The sequence below is a fragment of the Cyprinodon tularosa genome, unplaced genomic scaffold (assembly GCF_016077235.1).
Source record: "Cyprinodon tularosa strain WSP-4 unplaced genomic scaffold, ASM1607723v1 ctg1006, whole genome shotgun sequence".
NCBI classification, from domain to species: Eukaryota; Metazoa; Chordata; class Actinopteri; order Cyprinodontiformes; family Cyprinodontidae; genus Cyprinodon; species Cyprinodon tularosa.
This window is the reverse complement of record NW_024037790.1, coordinates 227,360-247,406: the sequence shown is the minus strand read 5'-3', so window position 1 is coordinate 247,406 and position 20,047 is coordinate 227,360. Positions and strand designations below refer to the sequence as shown.

Here is a 20,047-nt window from a genome sequence, read left to right as displayed (position 1 = left end):
CAGAAACCATCAACTTGTTTCCACAGTAAGTCTCTGGATCAGCTAAGCGCCTGGTTGGCCATTGCTTCTTCTAGACAGTCAATAAACAGTTGACGCTGGAAACCATAAACACTGAGCTGGCTACCAACCTGAACAGCAGTAATCCATGTCAGGTTTTAAATTATGGAGGCAGCTTTGCTTGCTGTGTTTTAATGTAAAAAGAACTACAAACACAAAAAAATGAGGCAAATAAACAAAAACATACAAAGACAAAAATGCTGCATGTAGAAAAAAAAAGAGCTGCAAACTACATTGGCAACCGAAATGTTCCAGACCACAGCGGGAGGCGCCAGTTAACATATTTTGGACCACACTATAGACAATAAGAGCAGTTAATATTACAGGACAAATCCTTTGTAAAAACATAAACAGGGAAGAAAGAACAGTTTATATTCTCTCCATGCATCCCGTTTATGTCTTTATCAAGGGTCTGGTCACATGCAGTGCCTTGTGAAAATATTCACCCCCTTTGAATTGTTCGACCTTTTGCAACATTTCAGGCTTCAAACATAAAGATATAAAATTGTCAGTCTTTGTGAAGAATCAAAAAAAGTGGGGTACAATCATGAAGAAGAAGAAAATGTATTGGATATGTACCTGATATGTACCTGAACACTGGGCATGCAAACTGAATCGCCTCCTTTACTTAATTTATCCTGATCTATCTCTATAGTTCTGCTGCTATAGGCTTAGACTGCTGGAGGACATAGGGACCCCTTTTTCATCATTCTGCTTCATTCTATCTCTATTCTCCCACTCTGCAGAATCTGTTAGTTCAATCTCTAACGTTCTGCTCTCTCTGCTTTTTCTCATAGTAGCTTCATCTGGTCTGTTCCTGTTTGGCTGTGACTCCATCCTGGAGAGAAATATCAGCTGTGCTGCTGCCATCAACACCTTTGTTTCTAGATGTTGGAGCTTGGCCTGTTTTCCAGTGTAGTCCTGTTTCTCTGACTGTGACTAACTGGATGTGCTCTCTTCATCCTCTGACATGGGAGCTGGCTCGGAGCTCGTCTGCCTGGCTGTGTGTTTCCTGGACGGGGCCGCCTGTGGAGCTGGTTGACAGTTGCCTTTTGTATCTATGCTTCTTTTTCTATGTCTGCTTCTGTCTCCTTGAACCCCAGTGGGCCTCAGCAGATGGCCGCTCACACTGAGCCTGGTTCTGCTGGAGGTTTCTTCCTGTTCAAAGGGAGTTTTTCCTCTCCACTGTCGCTACAAGCATGCTTAGTGTGAGGGATTGCTGAAGAGTCAATGAGTCGATGCAATCAGCTGGTTTTCCTTAGATAGAAAACTTTGAATCAATCTGACTGGATGATCTGGTGAACTGGAAAGTGACCTGAGATGACATGTGTTGTGAATTGGAGCTATAGAAATAAACTGACTTTAATTGAATTGAAATTAAAGTCTGGTCAGTCACAAAAGGATTCCTGCTCCCATGTGCTCACCTGAGCAAAAGATTTGGTTATCACCTCTTGACTTCAAACTAAAGACTTTTAATCCAAACTATCTTCCAGATATTAATTGAAATCCAGTCGCTCTGCGTTTCGCCTCAAGCTGCCGGATAATTTAAAGATTCCTCCTGTTTTTCACGTCTCTCTGATCAAGCCTGTCCTGTCTAGTCCTCCAAAAGCATGAAGTAGACCTAACAATACAATAATGATGAGGATGCAAATAATGATATATAATTTTGTAAACTTTATCATCATGACACAGAGTTCCTAATCCAGTCTGATTTTTATGATTGCTTAATTTCTAAAGCTTTTTTTTTTCTGCTTCTTGCATCAATCAATAAAAGCTCAAGGAAGACATTACCACACCTGCTCACTAAAATCAGTATTTCTGTTAACTCCTAGTTCAAAGTCAACCTAAACACTCACTTATTAAATGCACATTTGTGGTTAATAATTCCACTATTGTTATTGCTTTATACACTCGTCTGTATTTTGGCAGCAATGTCATAGAAACTTGCTTTAAATAGGAAGAAACATCCAGCAGAACCAGAACCAGACTCAGTGTGAGCGGCCATCTACTGAGGCCTTTAATATGTCTTACCAGAGGAAAAGCGTGTGAAATCTTGCCATCTGGAGGTAGTTTAGCCCCGAAGCCATAAGCGGGGAATAGCTTGTCACTGTCGTAATCCTGAATGATCTCCCCCACAGCCTTCAGGGCCATGGCGTACGCGTTCATCTGGTATGGACTCATGTAATGCAGGGAGGTGGGCTGGGATGGATTACCTACAAAAAGACCCGATGAGTGTAGATAAACAACTTATTTATGACCAGATACAATTATTACATGGAACCTGTTATGCTACCTTCTAAACAAGTTACGATAGATCAGTGGAAAATAAAAAACATGCTCATTATATTTAATGCAACTAAAAAAAAACACTTAGATGAAGAGATTTAACCTTCTCTGTTCGGCCCATTTTAACCTCCTTTCAGAATGAGCTGGTTGTCACTTTAATGCAAACAAACTGTAGCTGGTTATCCCGCCCAACATTTGCTGAGTGCTAATTCAGCGGCTGCATCCAGATTACATCATAGCATGGCGCAGATGACAGTTCGGGAGTAGAAAACTCCTCGTCATGCGGCCAATAAATGCAGCCTTCTTTTCCCCCGTTTCGAAGGACAGGTCCGCTGTAACTTCTGTAGCCTTGGATATCCCATGATTCATTGCGAGTCCAAGCAAGCCGGCTGCTCCGTGTCAGAGGAAAAACGGAAATGGCGCCGAAAAGGCACCCGGGGAGGATAGAAGAAGGGATAAGATTGGCAACATGTGGATCATGTGCAACATGTGGGCAGGGGCGGCCAGAGATGGGAAGTAACGAAGTACAAATACTTTGTTACTGTACTCAAGTAGATTTTTCTGATATTTTTACTTTACTTTACTACTTATTTTTATGGCAACTTTTTACTTCAACTCCTTACATTTTTACACAAATATCTGTACTTTCTACTCCTTACATTTTAAAAAATTGTCTCGTTACTTTAGTTTTGAATCATTTCAATGGAGTTACCGTTATTATTTTTCCCGTCATCAATACCAAATTCAATCTAATTGGATGGGAATCTACGTTGCATTTGACGCACCACTGCAAGATGAATCGACAGATTCGGCGGTATTCATTGGCGGCAAATCATTGCAGCTTGGTGGCGGTGGCGTTAGCATAGTAGCATGGACGACGAGATGATTGAAAATGAACACAACGGAGATCTAGTCCTATTGGCAGACATCCATTTAAAATGTAGGCAACGGCATGAAAAAAGTGGTTTCTACTTTTACTTTTATACTTTAAGTAAATTTACAAGCCTGTACTTTGTTACTTTTACTTGAGTAAAGAAGTTTAATCAGTACTTCCACTTTTACCAGAGTATTTTTTAACACAAGTATCTGTACTTTTACTCAAGTACGGAAAGTGAGTACTTTTGCCATCTCTGGTGGCGGCCTGGTGGTTAGGGCATAGAGCTTGGAATCCAGAGGTTCTGAGTTCAAAACCCACCCCGCAGACTGCCACTCCTGAGCAAGACCCTTAATCCCACACTGCTCTCCAGGCCCCGCACAATGGCAGCCCACCGCTCCCCAAGGGGATGGGTTAAATGCAGAGGGTGAATTTCTCCAATGTGAGATCAATAAAGTTTAATCATAATTATTATAGTTTCAACAGTTCCTGGTTTGTGAATCTTCAGTACTCACCGTTGGATGCAGTGAAGTCTATTGCCACTGTGAAGTTCAGTTGTGTTCTGTAAGAAGATACAAGACAATGACGTTAGTCACTATACGGACATGAGCACTGCGTCAAAAAAGATGTAATGAAGCAGTTACGTGCACAAAGAGACACTAGGTGGTGCTATAGAGCGCCAGCTCTTTTCACGTCCAACCAAAAAAGTGCTGTAATGATGAGTCCTTTTTTTCTTTCACACTGCTCACTTTTATATTTTTGCACGACAACAACCCTTCTTGCTTCACCCTCCCACCAAAACGTTGGTGGAGGGGTGAGGTCTGATTTGAAATGGTTATTTATTTTATAGAGACTAATGGTTCATTCTACTGCGTTCTGCTGTTACCAATCTTATGGTGAAACCAACCTGTAGGGTTATTATCAGACAGAATGTGGCTATTAATATGAAATATGCTACATACAGGATGTTTAAGCTGTGCCTGTAACAAACACTGCTAGGACAGCTAGCAGTGCTCTGGGCCACACAAAGTGGCCTTTTGATCTACTTAACCATTTTCTTTTGGGATTAATACAGCAATTTTGAATAGAATTGAAAGTGAGAAAGGTAAACATTTCTTAATGTTAAAAGAACACTATTTAAAAGTTTCCTAAATTCACAGCACCTACTCTTTAACTTGATCCAGGATACCTTGAAAACACCATGAAAACATGCAGGAAGTGCAAGGAAGTGCATATTTCCCTCCACTGGAATTACAGATTTTAATGCAGAAATGAAAAAAAAATATGAATGTGTTTAAAAGACAGAGAACTAGCGCTACAGCTACTAAGTAGAGGAAGATGGAGAAGATTGTTGCTCGGGTAAATGTGTAGGTTTATATGAAGTTGACTATGGCAGGACGTATTTAAATTTATTCAAAGCAGTCTCTCTCTATTGTTCCATTTGTAGATTACTAAAATAAAACTCTTCCTGATCAAAATGGCATATTCCTAGACTGAACTGAAATAACTTTTAATTAATTAAAATTCTAATTTTCTAAATTACATTTTTGCAGCTGACACTCAATTTCAGAAAGTTTTTATTATTTACCTATAAACTGCCATTTCAACATTTATGATACCTGGGGGGAAGGTTGAAGTTCCCACAGTTTGTCCAGAAATCCCTGAGGCCTGAGGTGGTACTGTGGTCGGTAGAAGGGAAGAAGATCATCCTTATTGAACTGACTGTCTCATGGGAAGAGCGGTGTGAACAGGCCTTCGAACGGAAAAGTGGAAAGTATCAAGACCTTCTGCAGGAGTGCAGAGAGAAGGGATGGCAGTCATGGTTGTTCCCAGTCGAGGCAGGATGGGCCTCGACTGGGAACATGCTGGTCATGGAGTAGGAGGGAGGAGGTTAGCTGAAAGCCAGGAGGAGGAGATGGGCAGTGACTTGGCCACCACTGCCGACCCACCACCGGGAGGCTGTTGTGGTTCAGGGTTGAAACAGCCAGTAAACGGTGGATGCCACCTGATGACATTGATTCCTCCAGGCCAAGGCTTCATTCACTCAGGGTCAATGAAGGAGAAGCATCTTCGGATGTATGTGTGTTCTAGAATTTCTGGGCAACCAGTGACTCCCAGGAAAGTCGGGGTAGCAACTATGAAGATCGGCGACGCTGGAAAGACAGATGACCTCCAGGAAAGACTGGTGTCGGTGCGTGACGCTGGCAACCTCATGAGGTTAGTAACCTCGTTAGCACGGCACTCGCAAGAGGGCACCAGCTTAAGCTACAGAAATTAACACAGAGCAATACCCCCAGAGTCTCCGATGAGGGACTCAACTGGACTGATTCAACGGTGACGGCCAGGAACGAACTATGGACACAGAAACTGCTTACTCAAAAAACGCTAACTGGAGAGAAATCGGAAGTTAAGTGTCATTGTGGAAAAATCTGCAAGAACTTAAGAGGGCTCAAGATCCATCAGAGCCGAACCGTCTGAGGAAAAGGGGGGGCAGGGGTGCAGCGCACAGTAGTAACACTTGGTGAGACGCAGGAGAACTCCAGTCAGGACGAACCCCACAGTACTGGAGATCTCTCAGCACCTGAGTTACCTCAAGACCTCAGGAGGGATGAACCTGATTCCAACCCAGTGAGCCAACCACATCCTGCCAGGGAACGAATACAATGGCCCAAGATGAGTGATAACCAGGAATGGAACCAACTAGATCAAGACCTCGACAAGATTCTAGAAGCCACACTGGCTGGGACAGCTGAGCAGAAAGTTAACACTCTCACAACATTAACCTACAACTTGGCAAGGGAGCGGTTTGGAGTAGAGGAGAAGAAAGTGGGAAGTCAGTAAGACAGAAATAAATCTTCTTCATTGCACTTTATTCAATAATACCTCAGGAAGTAGACTTGCACAGTAAAATAAGCTTTGGATTTGATGCCACATTTTTGTATCATGTACGTTTTTACGAATGAAAGTTGAATAAAAAACAGTTTTTCGTGTCCTTCCCATATAATTTTTTTTTTTTTTAACAGTGTCCTGTCTGGCGATGTGGAAATAAGAATAATTGTCTTGATGCCAAAAAGAGCCCGACTGGTTTTGCGTGGTCTTGTGCTGAGGTTAGCATCGCTAATCACAGCTTACACTAGGATAAACTTATCTGCTATTAACTAGGATTAATCACCAATCCCCAAAAATAAGACTACTGCAACGTTTATAAAAATGAAATGCTAGTATCTGTGTGTGCTGCAGTAGAAATTTAAGCAGGTTTGCAGGTAAACCTGCTTAAACCTGCAGGTAAACCACCGTATAAATGCTAATGATGGAAATTACAAAATAAATAAACTTATCTTCCCTGGAAAGTTACAATATAGAGGTAGATAAATTTTATTAGCAGTGATATGAAAATGGATTTCTCCAAATAGCCATATTTTACCTGTTTAGTGGAAACTTCTAAACCGAGGCATCAGCAGGAAGCGCAGCCTGTGCTTTCAGTGGATGCCATCGCGTGAAAGAATCTCCCAAAAACACAATGGTCTGGTTTCTCTCTTCTGAGAGAGGCACGCTTGACTGGATGAAAATATAGCACATATATACGCCTGGAAGTGCGCATGCGCAGAAAAAGATAGCTAACGGGACGAGCGCGTAGGATAGCCTTATGTAAACATATCAGCAGAATGATTGACAATTAAATTTAATTGAAAGTTATGGATGCCTTTACAAACAAGCTCCAAGGTACAGAAAGCAACAGGGAAGCGTTACATTTGATATGTCCTCCTTTTTATTAAACTAAAGCTCTAAATTTCAAGATACCAGTGTTCCTCAGTGAAAAGTGGCTTAGAGCTTACCCTCCTCTGATGTAGTCGACAAACGTGTGCTCGGAGTCCACTTTAAAAGACAGCAGAGTCACCTTAAAGATGGAGACGGGGTTGATGATGGATTAGAAAGGCGATAAAAAACACAGGAAGAAAGCAAAGGAAGATAGCTCCCTGTCAGAGACTTCTAATTATTCTCTAAGTCCTTGCTGCAGGGTGTGCTGTTCAATAATAAACTATATTCGCAGAAGTGTTCGTTCACCCGTCCATATTATTAGAATCATGTGTTCCAATCACTTCCATGGCCACAGCTGTATAAAATGTTTACAAAGATTTGTGAAAGAATGGGTCACTCAGTGAATTCCAGCGTAGAACAGTGATAGGATGCCACCTGTGAAATTTTAGACATTTCCTCTCTCCTAATATTTGACAGTCAGCTTTTTGTCATGATCTTGGCACCATAGGCTGGGTTGTTGCTCTCATCTGCTTTGCTCCGCCCTGCGCTCATTAGCTCTTATTAGATCCACCGGTTCCTGCTGCTATTTAAGCCTCCTTGGTACCAGATTATTCTAGCTTCTAGCTAGACTAACTCTAGCATTCCTTGTATTTTGTTCTGTCTGTTGCTGACCAGTTTCTGCCCACAGACTTCTGAGTTTCTGTTCTTCTCTGTTTGGCTGTCCAGTGTTTCCGGGCTGTTACCTTGATTTCGGCTGACATCGACCTGGGACCCATCTTCTGACCATGGAGAATTAACTTTGCCAGGTTGGGGGCTTTGAAGCTCATTGTCGTTCCTCGTTTGAGTCTTGAAGTCACTGACCCAAGTGTCTATTCCTGCAGAGAATCCAGTGAGCCCGCCTAAGCTGACCAGCAGCGCCGTCTGTCTCACATGAATTCTGGGTCCAATGTTCTGAACATCCTGATATCTTTAGCTGAAGCGTTCAGGAAAGACAGCAGGACAGCCATGAGGCGGTTGGCCACGCAAACTGATGAAGAACAAAGAGCTTCTAGGACGGTGTTTCAATGGTCGAACAGCTGGATCAAAGCCGTACATCACCCAGTCCAATGCAAAGTTGCAATGCTTTAAAGCTCGTCGCCACTGGGCTCCAGAGCAGTGGAGACATGTTATCTAGAATGACGAATTGTGCTTCCGGAAATCGGATAGACCATTCTGGGTTAGGCAGGGGCTAGGAGAACAGTACCTCTTTGTGATTGTGCCAAGTGTAAAGTTTGGTGGAGGGAGATGATGTGGGGCTGTTTTTTTTTCAGGTACTGGGCTTGATTCTTTAGTTCCAGTGAAAGCAACTCTGAATGCATCAGCAGACCAGAACATTTTGGACGATCCCAAGCTCCCAACTGTGTGGAACCGTTCAGAGCTGGCCCCTTCCTCCTCTGAATGGACTGTTCACCAGGGCAAAAATCAAGGTCCAAACAGACATGGATGGCAGAGTCTGGTGTGGATGAATTGACTGGCCAGCAGAAAGACCTGAACTCAACTCGGTAGAACACCTTTGGGATGAGTTAAAACGCCAGCAAAAGCAGCATATTTCTCCTCATTAATAGAGGAAAATAAGAATAATCCTAGATATCTTTTTAATCCAGATGCCAAAATCACCAAGAGCCATAGCTCTGTTGAACCGTCCATCCCACCTGCTCTTAGCAGTATGATTTTACGGGATTCTTTATAAATAAGATTAAAAATAAGATCATTAGCACCCCTCTAACTATGCCTGGTTTATCTCTGGAAGGTGAGGCAGCATCTGAGGTAGCCATAGAATCTGAATTGGGTTTAGACTGCTTTGATGCAGTTAAACTTGTGAACTTGTGCTCTGTGATTGGATGCCCTCTGGACTCAAAGGACAAAAAGATCCTAACTAAATGAACATCTCTGTTGGATAATGTTTCCCATGCTTGAAGCTGGTGCTGAACTGGACAGCTCCTTCAGTGACAGACTGCTGTATCCTAGATGATCCATGGACCGTTATCACAGATCCTTCCTCCCAGCTGCTGGAAGACTCTAGAACCACTGCTGTTCCCAACAAACTCAGTAAGTTGTTCCATTCATGCTGATTTTGCTCAGTTTCTACCTTAGTCAGTTCAATAACATGCTGCTGTCATTTTGCTGATTTCTGATGTTGCAGCTATTTTCAGATATCCATTACTGTAAAAATGTCCATAGCTGTATATTGGTTATCTATTCTCCAGGTTTGCAGTTTTATTTTGTTAAAACACTTTACAGTGCAGTATTTTATTGTTTATCTTTTAACTCTTCACTATCATTATTCTTATACATCTAAGGTCCATATATGTGTGACCATTTTTTGATATTATCTTCTTGCTGCTGTAAACAGCAGAATTTCCCCATTGAGGTACAATAAGGCAATGTTCTATTCCATTCTTCTATTTTAACTTTCAGAGTTAGCAAAACTATTGTCTTCATCTAAGCCTTCAACTTGTATGTTAGATCCAGTTCCAACCAGGTTATTTAAGGAGGTATTCCCTTTGATCTCCTCCTCCATTCTAGATGTGATTAATCTATCTCTGTTACAGGGATATGTACCTAAAGCTTTTAGGGTTGCTGGAATTAAACCTCTGCTCAAGAAACCGTCTCTTGACCCAGATGACTTGGTCAGTTATAGACCTATATCCAATCTTCCTTTCTTATCCAAAATTCTTGAGAAAGTAGTTACCAAACAAGTTTGCGATCACTTCCACCATAATGAACTTTTTGAAGAGTTTCAGTCTGGCTTTAGAGCTCATCATAGCACTGAAACAGCTCTGGTGAAAGTCACTAATGATATTCTCATGGCCTCAGATAATGGACTTGTATCTGTGCTCGTCCTGTTGGATCTTAGTGCTGCATTTGATACAGTTGACCATAATATTCTTTTAGAAAGACTTGAATATTTTGTTGGAATTAAAGGAACAGCTCTAGACTGGTTTAAATCTTATCTATCTGATCGAATTCAGTTTGTTCATGTTAATGATAGATCTTCAACACGCTCAAAGGTTACCTGTGGAGTACCACAGGGATCAGTGCTAGGACCAATTCTCTTTACTTTATACATGCTCCCAATCGGTAGAGTTATTAGACAGCATGGGATTAATTTCCACTGTTATGCTGATGATACCCAGCTATATCTGTCTATAAATCCAGATGAAGCTAACCCATTACATAGATTACAGGCATGTCTGAAGACAGAAAAACCTGGATGACTCTTAACTTTCTCCTTCTGAATGCAGACAAAACAGAAGTTATAGTCTTTGGACCAGAGTCTCTGAAAAAGAAGCTGATTAGTCAAATATTCCAATGAACTCACTGTTAAACCTTGTGGAAAGCCTTCCTACAAGATTTGAAGCTGTTCTAGCTGCAAAGGGTGAAACAACGTCAGATTAAGCCTCTATGGATTAGGAAGGGGATGTCAGGGGAGGTGAGCGAATACTTTTGGCAATATAGTGTATATATTGACAACTTCTGATAAAAATCTGGTCTTACCGTTCCTGAGTTGACATATTTCTTCTTCTTGCCTTTCTTTTTAGGATTCAAAACCTGAACGAAGTGAGAGGAGAGAAGTAATTAGGTTTTATTAAAGTGAGCGGTCAGTGCAGAACCTTCTGTTCCCATTGGTGGATATTTTACCACCTCATCCCAGGAAAGAGCTTTATCATAATGTATCAGAAGAAACATTACTTAACCTATGAGGTCTGAGCCTTAGAAATATAATTTCACTCTTTCTTTTGAAAGAATCCTAATCTAACCTTTGTGCTACGATGTTATTATGAGAGTCATCTTCTTTTTTGTCAGGTCATACTGAGCGAACAAATCAAGGTGATGGCCTAACTCTAAATGATTAAAAAGAAAAATATTTTTCTTTTGTGTATTTTAAAGAATGTTTTAAACTTCTAATCAACATGACATTGTTTGGGATGAAGGGGCGATCATGAGGACTTGATTTTGACTCTTGCCGTAGTAACTTGGAGCAGCAGCTTACCTACAGCTTTTTGCTTTCTTTTTTTGTTGTTTTTTGCCCATCTTGTACATTTTTTAAGACAACCAATGTCCCTTCCTGTCCCTGGTTTCTGTATTTTTGGCCTAGTGTGAATCTCCATGCTTGACTTGCTGTTGCTCCACCTGAAGTTCCTCCTGAAGGAATAATGCTAATCTCAAACAAAAACAATTTTTTCCCTGGAGTTTTCCAAAAAAAAAAAAAAACATGCTTCAAAGAATATTCAAAAAATTCACATGTCCATATTTCTGCTTACAATGTACACAAGGCATGAAGAAATGTTCTTATCTGTCTAATAGACATCAAGTATTAGTTGTCCTTTTTCATAACTATCTTTTGCACGTGGTATTCATAATAATTTTTCTTGAGTATGCATAAATAAATTCAGCATATTTTAGTTTTTTTTTGTACCAACAGGTCATAATGAAAATGAGCCTAAATTAAACAAAACTAACTAGTCTATTTTTAAAATGAAAGGAGTAGAAGGCAAAAGTTGTCTAAAATAATTACTGCAGTTAGGTATAGATAGCCAACATTTCTACTGAAGGAAGGGAGTATTTGTACTTTGTTATTGACGCCTCTGACACTCAAAGTGTTCATCTTTCAATAATCACATTTTGTACTTTTTTCCTCTTTAGTATGTTTTAGTTCAGCGTACCAACATTCACTCTTTCATAAAACAGGCTAACATCAGCCAAAGTTTTTTAGAAAGGCCGACCAAACTCTCTTGTTATTGTTGTAATTTCCTTTTTACATTTTTTTCTAATCTAACTGGATATAAAGTAAAAAAAATCAATAAAAAATCACTGATCTACAGCACTTACACATCTCTTTCTCTACAGAAAATGAGTTGGAACAATTGGATGTGCATATCTTGTAAATACGTTAAAAAACAAACCTCTTAACAAAAATACACTCATTTATTCTTATATATGTTTTATGATCTTCGTAACTTTGACTTGACAAGCTTTAGCATTGGTAAGAAAAAGTTTGGACACCCCTGCTTTAGACTTCATCATGGGATTAGTCATGGCTAAAATACATTTGAAGGTAAAACATCTGTTTGTTAATATGTTGTCAAAGTGTTTATAGAAACCAGCAATGAAAAATGAGAAACCCATGTGTATTAGGTTGTAGGATGGTTTACAACCTGCCAAAGGAACATCTTATGTAAAAGCTGTGATTAAATCAGTTTCCAATTAACAGGGTAAAAGCAACACAGCAATCATTTAAAAGCTTGGTAAGGATAAGCTAACTAATAATGCATTCCAAAGTTGCACAGACACGGCTGTAAGTATGACTGATATTATTATTATTATTTTTTTGTTGTTGTTTTTACGGCACAAGTGGTTCGTTTTTATGGACAGTAGGCTGACAGGAAAGGGGGGAAGAGAGAGACATGCGGGAAAGGACCAGAGGTCAGATTCGAACCCGGGTCGGCCGCGTCAAGGACTAAGGCCTCCATACATGGGTAATGTGCGCTCATTACTGCGTCCCCAAAGCACGCCCCAGGTATGACAGATTTACACTAAAAAAGTTTAAATATTTTCCTTGTTTGTCACATCCTCTCAGACGTTTCTTCTGAAATATGTCACCTCATAGACGTTGAACTGGCTTTGGCCTCTGGAGAGTTCCCTGTAGCTGGTGGTAAACTCTCCAATGAAGTCGTGACTTGGGGGGGGGGGGGGGGGGGGGGGGAGAGAGAAAACAGGGAAAACAGATGAAACACCAACTCTGTTTGCATACTGATGTTTTCGCTTGTAGAAATTTAATTCAATGCAATTTATTTATATTGTGCTTGTTCACAACACATCTTAAGGCACTTTGCAGAGACATTTCAATGCAACAGACCGATGGGTGAGAATAAAATTCCCTCCTCCTGGATAAGCATGCAGTGAAAGTAGATATTGGCTAATGTTTTGCTGCATCTGCAATAGAGTGGGCAGCACACCCATGGACTGGAAATGGGGACTGCTTTTGATTTTTGATATTGAGTTTATATACTCTAATAATCCCAGAGGGAAATTACTTCTCGGCATTTAATCCATCCCCTTGAGGAGCAGTGGGCTGCCATTGTGCGGCGCCTGGGGAGCAGTGTGGGGTTAAGGGTTTTGCTCAGGGAGCCAGAGCGGCAGTCTGTGGGAGTGGGGGATCAAACTCACAAGAATTCAAAGCCCTACACCCTAACCACTCGGCCGCCACCCCCCCTTTTACAACTTTAGCAGCTTTTAGCAACAATTCAATTCAATTGTGTCAATTCAGTGTTTTTAGGTAGATAATTTTAAGGGACAACCGATGACAAATAGCCTTTTGGCTAATTCTGGTACATTTGCAGGAATGCTTATTCATACACAATGTCCCTGTCAAATAAATATATAAATAAAAAATCAGTTCAGTTTATTTCTATAGCACAAATTCACATCATGTCATCTCAGGTCACTTTCCAGTTCACTAGATCATCCAGTCAGATTGATTCAAAGTTTTCTATCTAAGGAAAACCAGCTGATTGCATCGACTCATTGACACGAAGGCAATCGCTCACACTAAGCATGCTTGTAGCGACAGCGGGGAGGAAAAACTCCCTTCAAACGGGAAGAAACGTCAGACTCAATGTCAGCCGCCATCTGCCGAGGCCTGCTGGGAACACTACGGTTCCTCCTGGGCCTGCAAGGGAAGCATGTCATTATCAGGTCCAACCACTTTAGTGGTGTTTAAAATCACCAACCAAAGCAGGACCCTGACAATGTTACAGTTAACTCAAACATTTTCCGTTTGGTCATCTCCTAACCTTGCCAGCCTTAGGGTAGCTCACATTCTGGGATGCAGAACAGAATGGCTGCGTTTACCTGCTCTGTCTGCTCCTTCTTATTCTGGTTTCTGTGAGGCTCAAAGAGGATCACTACTTTATCCGTTTTCTGTCCTCCTGAACTCCCATCATAGGGAAAGTTTTCTATTTTAATGTTTCATTATTGTTTTTGCTCCAGTCTGTCCTGCTTACTATAAACACGATGAGCGACTCCAAACTGACTCTTTCCCCGATAGATTAACAGCTTTTATTTTGTGTTTTCCCCCAAAGCGGATGTGATTTACTTTGTAACCGCGTCTCTCTTACTGTCATTGACTTTCAATAAGCGCTAAACGCCACCACCTCTAAGGCACGATTTTCTGTCGGACTGGACGCAAAATCGGATTCGGTGTGTTCCGGGCTTTACATATGAGCTGAACCAATTCTACTACTGTTTCTGGTGACATCTCGTCACCATACCTCATTACTCCTCCATCCATGACTCCTCAGACCAGTTTCCATCACTACTCTCTTTGTAAAGTCTTTGTTTATTATTAATTTTTTTAATAACTCCATATCTGCATATTTTGTCTGTATGTTTGCGTGTTTATGTGTAACAACCGGTCACCAAGACTGTACCGTGCATGTATGAAAAAACACTACTTAGCAATAAAGAATGTTTTGGTTCTTATTATGAAAGCCTGACATTTGCACATAATGTCATTCATGGCTTAAATACTTTAAAGCTGTGTGGAAAGAAAAATACATTTTAGAAAGCAGACATGGAGCAAACAAGCTGGAAAATCCCCACAAAGTTTATGATTAAAACTTCTGCAATGTGAGGAGAGATGCTATAGCTTCTGTCTATGATGGACTAAACTGGTGTGACATATGAGGGGTCCTGAGTGGAGCTGAAAATCAAATGAACAAAAGGAAAGATAGCAAGAGAATTTACCTTCCATCTCTGTCCCAGTCATAAACGTCCACCTTCACTGTCCTGGAGGGAGAGGAGATGAGGGGGTCCAGGTGAGAATGAGGGAGGAAACATTAACAAAACGGCATGTTAAGTCAAAAAAGCAAAGTTTTCTGTGGGAGCTTAAAAGGAACCGTGAGTTAGAAGACAAGAGGCAGTCTTTCTCAGCTTTACGTGTACAGAGCCAGCAAAAGACAAAAGAAAGGTTTGTAATCTGTATTTTTTGGGAGTTGTTAATCTAGCTGATCACAGATGCTGCTGATTAAACTGTCTCAACAGATGGCCCGTGATGACAGGTTGTAAATTAGCACTATAGAAAAAAGTGAATAGAATTAGGTTGAACAGAAAGAAAACATTGAATTCTGACGGAAACGTTGACTTTACTATTTTACCCCATTCGAATATGTGATCATTCCAGTTAAAAAGAATTATGCAATGCCAGGTGGGCCCTTAACCGTCCATCCATGCATCCATCCATCCATCCATCCATCCATCTTCTTCTGCTTATCCAGGGTCAGGTCGCAGAGGTAGCAGCTTCAGTAGGGAGGCCCAGACTTCCCTCTCCCCAGCCACTTGGGCCAGCACCTCTGGTGGAATCCCAAGGCGCTTCCAGGCCAGCAGAGAAAGATAGTCCCTCCAGCGTGTCCTGGGTCTCCCCCTGGGCCTCCTCCCAGTGGGACGTGCCTGCAACTCCTCACCAGGGAGACATCCAGGAGGCATCCTAATCAGATGCCAGAGCCACATCAGCTGGCTCCTCTCGATGTGGAGGAGCAGCGGCTCTACTCTGAGTCCTCCCCGGATGACTGAGCTCCTCCCCCTATCTCTAAGGGAGAGCCCAGACACACTATGGAGAAAACTAATTTCATCCGCTTGGATCCAGGATCTTCTTCTGTCGGTCATGACCCAAAGCTCATGACCATAGATGAGGGTAGGAACGCAGATCGACCGGTAAATCCAGAGCTTTGCTTTTTGGCTAAGCTCTCTTTACCACAACAGACGGGTACAGGGCACGCTTCACAGCAGTCGCCGCACCAATCCGCCTGTTGATCTCCCGCTCCATCTTCCCCTCATTCCTGAACAAGGCCCCAAGATACTTAAACTCCTCCACTAGGGGCAGTACATCCTCCCCAGGCCAACCAATCAATAATATCTTAGGTACTGCAGAGCAAGTTCGTACCCAAGCTCCATCCATCGTAGTGGAGTTCAGTTCACCCTTCAGTAAAAACCGGAAGGTATTCAGTGAACGTGTTCATGCACTTTACTGTGCATAGCACCAGCAAGGACACAGACTGGTCTGGTTTCTTAATGTGATGATAGAGCTAAAACAGACAGATTATCACTGAGCGATTTCCAATTAGCACCAACAACTAGCATTAATTGTGAGCCTTAGCTCACAGACTCTACACTGGATAGAAATGATCAGATAGAATGCCTGATTGAACAGTAGGAACTGACCTTGTCTCATATTGCCCAGTTAATTTGAATTGGAAAGTTTTACTTTCTTTAAATACAATGTTGAATTGATTCAGGTTATCTTTGCCTGGCTTTAAAACGGATGTATGTAAATGTTCACTGGAACCTGGCATCCACTGCAGGATATTTTCAATAGTTGCAGGCAGCTACAGCTCAAACTTTACCATGAAATCGCAGGGTCTAAAAGTTCACAGCTCTCGATGTTTGTTCTTCAACTGTAGGCCCGACGCTCTGATGCGTTCGACGTGCTCACAGCGCATGTTTAGAAACCAAAATGTTGGATTCAGCGCCAAAATGTGGCCCTGGTCAGATTCGTCAGTCAGGAAGAAGAAGCATAATAACAACCCCACTGCACATGCACAGTGCTTGAGGTTCTGGTAAATCGGCTTGTAGCTCTGCTTCAACAGCAAGATTTGCCCACCTATACTTCAGGACAGCCGACTGAATTTCAAACATGTTTGATTTTTTTTTCTCTCAACCTCATGATTCTTGATCGGGCGGTGGTCGTGAGAGGCTGATCGCCCGTCGCTTCCCCATGTATGCTACATGACGCACCATGAGGCTGAAACTGATCCCAAAAATGTTCGCAGGACTGGAGAATAGGCCCGAAAAGGGCAACAACTCATACAGTGTACTCCCGGCTTAAGAGGCAAAGTCCCCCTATAGGCAAATGTAGATACATTAGGTCTGTATTTACGATACAGCTGTTTACACTCACCGGCCACTTTATTAGGTACACCTGTCCAACTGCTCGTTAACACTTAATTTCTAAGCAGCCAATCACATGGCGGCAACTCAGTGCATTTAGGCATGTAGACATGGTCAAGACAATCTCCTGCAGTTCAAAGCGAGCATCAGTATGGGGAAGAAAGGTGATTTGAGTGACTTTGAACGTGGCATGATTGTTGGTGCCAGAAGGGCTGGTCTGAGTATTTCAGAAACTGCTGATCTACTGGGATTTTCACGCACAACCATCTCTAGGGTTTACAGAGAATGGTCCGAAAAAGAAAAAACATCCAGTGAGCGGCAGTTCTGTGGGCGGAAATGCCTTGTTGATGCCAGAGGTCAGAGGAGAATGGCCAGACTGGTTGGAGCTGATAGAAGGGCAACAGTGACTCAAATAACCACCCGTTACAACCAAGGTGGGCAGAAGAGCATCTCTGAACGCACAGTACGTGGAACTTTGAGGCAGATGGGCTACAGCAGCAGAAGACCACACCGGGTGCCCCTCCTTTCAGCTTAGAACAGGAAACTGAGGCTACAATTTGCACAAGCTCATGGAAATTGGACAATAGAAGATTGGAAAAACGTTGCCTGGTCTGATGAGTCTCGATTTCTGCTGCGACATTCGGATGGTAGGGTCAGAATTTGGCGTCTACAACATGAAAGCATGGATCCATCCTGCCTTGTATCAACGGTTCATGCTGGTGGTGGTGGTGTCATGGTGTGGGGAATATTTGCTTGGCACTCTTTGGGCCCCTTGGTACCAATTGAGCATCGTTGCAACGCCACAGCCTACCTGAGTATTGTTGCTGACCATGTCCATCCCTTTATGACCACAATGTACCCAACTGCTGATGGCTACTTTCAGCAGGATAATGCGCCATGTCATAAAGCTGGAATCATCTCAGACTGGTTTCTTGAACATGACAATGAGTTCACTGTACTCAAATGGCCTCCACAGTCACCAGATCTCAATCCAATAGAGCATCTTTGGGATGTGGTGGAACGGGAGATTCGCATCATGGATGTGCAGCCGACAAATCTGCGGCAACTGTGTGATGCCATCATGTCAATATGAACCAAACTCCCTGAGGAATGCTTCCAGCACCTTGTTGAATCTATGCCACCAAGAATTGAGGCAGTTCTGAAGGCAAAAGGGGGTCCAACACGTCACTAGCAATTTATAAAGTGGCCGGTGAGTGTATATCTCCACTAAAAGACGTCCACCGCATAAAGAAAGAGTCAATTGTCGGTACAAGGTTCAGAAAGAAGCTCTTATTAATTCTCTTCTGTTTGAAATAATTTAACAAGACTGCCTGTCAAACAAATCTTTATCATGTTTTTCTTGAGCCACAGAGATATTTTCTGTGCATGATGCATGAGCAGGTTCTGCAGTTTTCCTCGGTGATGGTCTCAATAACACCAGCGCTGGCCTTAGTAACTTCACAGCCGACTGCTGGCATTATTCTGACCTGCCACAGGAACTGGTTTCGTCTTGCATGCAGCATTTGAATGTTAAATCAGAGCATCAACTGTCCTTCAGATTACACCATTTTAACCCTCTCATGCATGAATTAAACTCAGCCGGGATTTTTTTTAACAAAGTGTTTTTATAAATTCTAAGGAATGTTAAACATGGTTTGAAAAATAATTTCTATCTTCTTTCTATAAAGAAATATTTATCTGTCCACTCCAATAATAATGTAATTAATTTTTCTTGTTTTGGAATGGTTTTTCCTCTGATCCCCTGCAAAAACCGAAATATCCGAGGTGTTTGGTATTTTTTCCATTTTCAGCCATCTTGTTTTCACAGCCTTTTTTTTCCATTGCAATGATCAACGAGTGGGATTTGTCTGTATGGGATGATGCAATCGCTTCTACTAGATCAGTGCCTAAAATTCAAGGCAAATATATAGAAATAACACTTTCTACACTGTAGTGAACACTATGCATGAAAGGGATGATCTGTATGCATTGGCAAACACCGGCATCAGACCTCTCAATTCAATTTAATTCAATTCAGTTTATTTCTATAGCGCCAATTAACAACACGTCATCTCAAAGCACTTTCCAGTTCACCAGATCATCCAGTAAGATTTACTCAGTTTTCTATCTAAGGAAAACCAGTTGATTGCATCATTGACTCTTCAGCAAACCCTCACACTAAGTGCTTAGAGCTAGAAGCATGCTAAGATTATGACTCTCCAATCTGAATATCGCTCAAAACACCTTAAACTGCTGTGCATGAGTGCATCATAATCAAAATGCATCAAGGTTTAAGCATGATCCTAAATTTTCCAGGATCAACCTGGAATGAGTGCAGATCAGCTTGGTTTAATTCACTGGAGATTTATTTGGGGTGGAATGAAATATATATACTAATGACGCTCTTCCCCCGCTTCACATTCACTAAAATGGCTTCAGCTTTGTTATAAATATAAAGACTTTAAGCTGAAACAAACCCTTAAAAAACAACTATTTTTAACTATTCTGGAATTCTTAAATGTTTTTAGGCAGGAGATGCAGCAGAGAAGATTAGAGGAGGCTGCCAAGATATGATTCTGGTATAGACTTGTCTCAACGCAGCTCCTTTGAAAATTAAAACCCTTAAAAATAGAAAGCTTGCTCCTTGGTTTAAAGCAGAGCTGCGCAATTTGAAGCAAAATGCTAGAAAACTGGAGAGAAAATCGTGCTCCACAGGCCTCCTACCTAGTCTGGAAAAATAGTTGACTGCCTTATAAGAGGACCCTTTGTAAAGCAAGAGCAGCATATTTCTCCTCAATAATAGAGGAGAATAAGAATAATCTTAGATATATTTTCAATCCAGTGGCCAAACTCACCCAGAGCCATAGCTCTGTTGAACTGTCCATTCCACCTGCTCTTAGCAGTAATAATTTTATGGGATTCTTTATAAATAAGATTAATCTTAATAAAAAATAAGATCATTAGTACTCCTCTATCTAAGATTGGTTTGTCTCTGGACAATAAATCTTTTTACTCGATCTTCTTTTTGGCTGTGTGTTGGGGTCTGGCCTCTTCTGAAATCGTGACAGTACGATCTCGCCAATA

The 20,047-nt window shown here is 41.6% G+C and overlaps 1 protein-coding gene across 2 annotated transcripts in view; it reads right to left on the bottom strand.

The window, feature by feature from the left end:
- LOC119777706 (copine-9-like) overlaps nucleotides 1-20,047 on the bottom strand; it is a 139,341-nt gene that overhangs the window by 24,721 nt on the left and 94,573 nt on the right. For both annotated transcript variants that reach the window (XM_038276703.1, XM_038276708.1), the window contains 6 exons: nucleotides 14,765-14,806; nucleotides 12,620-12,695; nucleotides 10,514-10,567; nucleotides 7,054-7,115; nucleotides 3,733-3,779; nucleotides 2,089-2,270 (listed from right to left, as the gene is read on the bottom strand). In XM_038276703.1, the coding sequence (XP_038132631.1) occupies nucleotides 2,089-2,270; nucleotides 3,733-3,779; nucleotides 7,054-7,115; nucleotides 10,514-10,567; nucleotides 12,620-12,695; nucleotides 14,765-14,806 (463 nt within the window). The remainder of the gene's footprint in view (nucleotides 1-2,088; nucleotides 2,271-3,732; nucleotides 3,780-7,053; nucleotides 7,116-10,513; nucleotides 10,568-12,619; nucleotides 12,696-14,764; nucleotides 14,807-20,047) is intronic.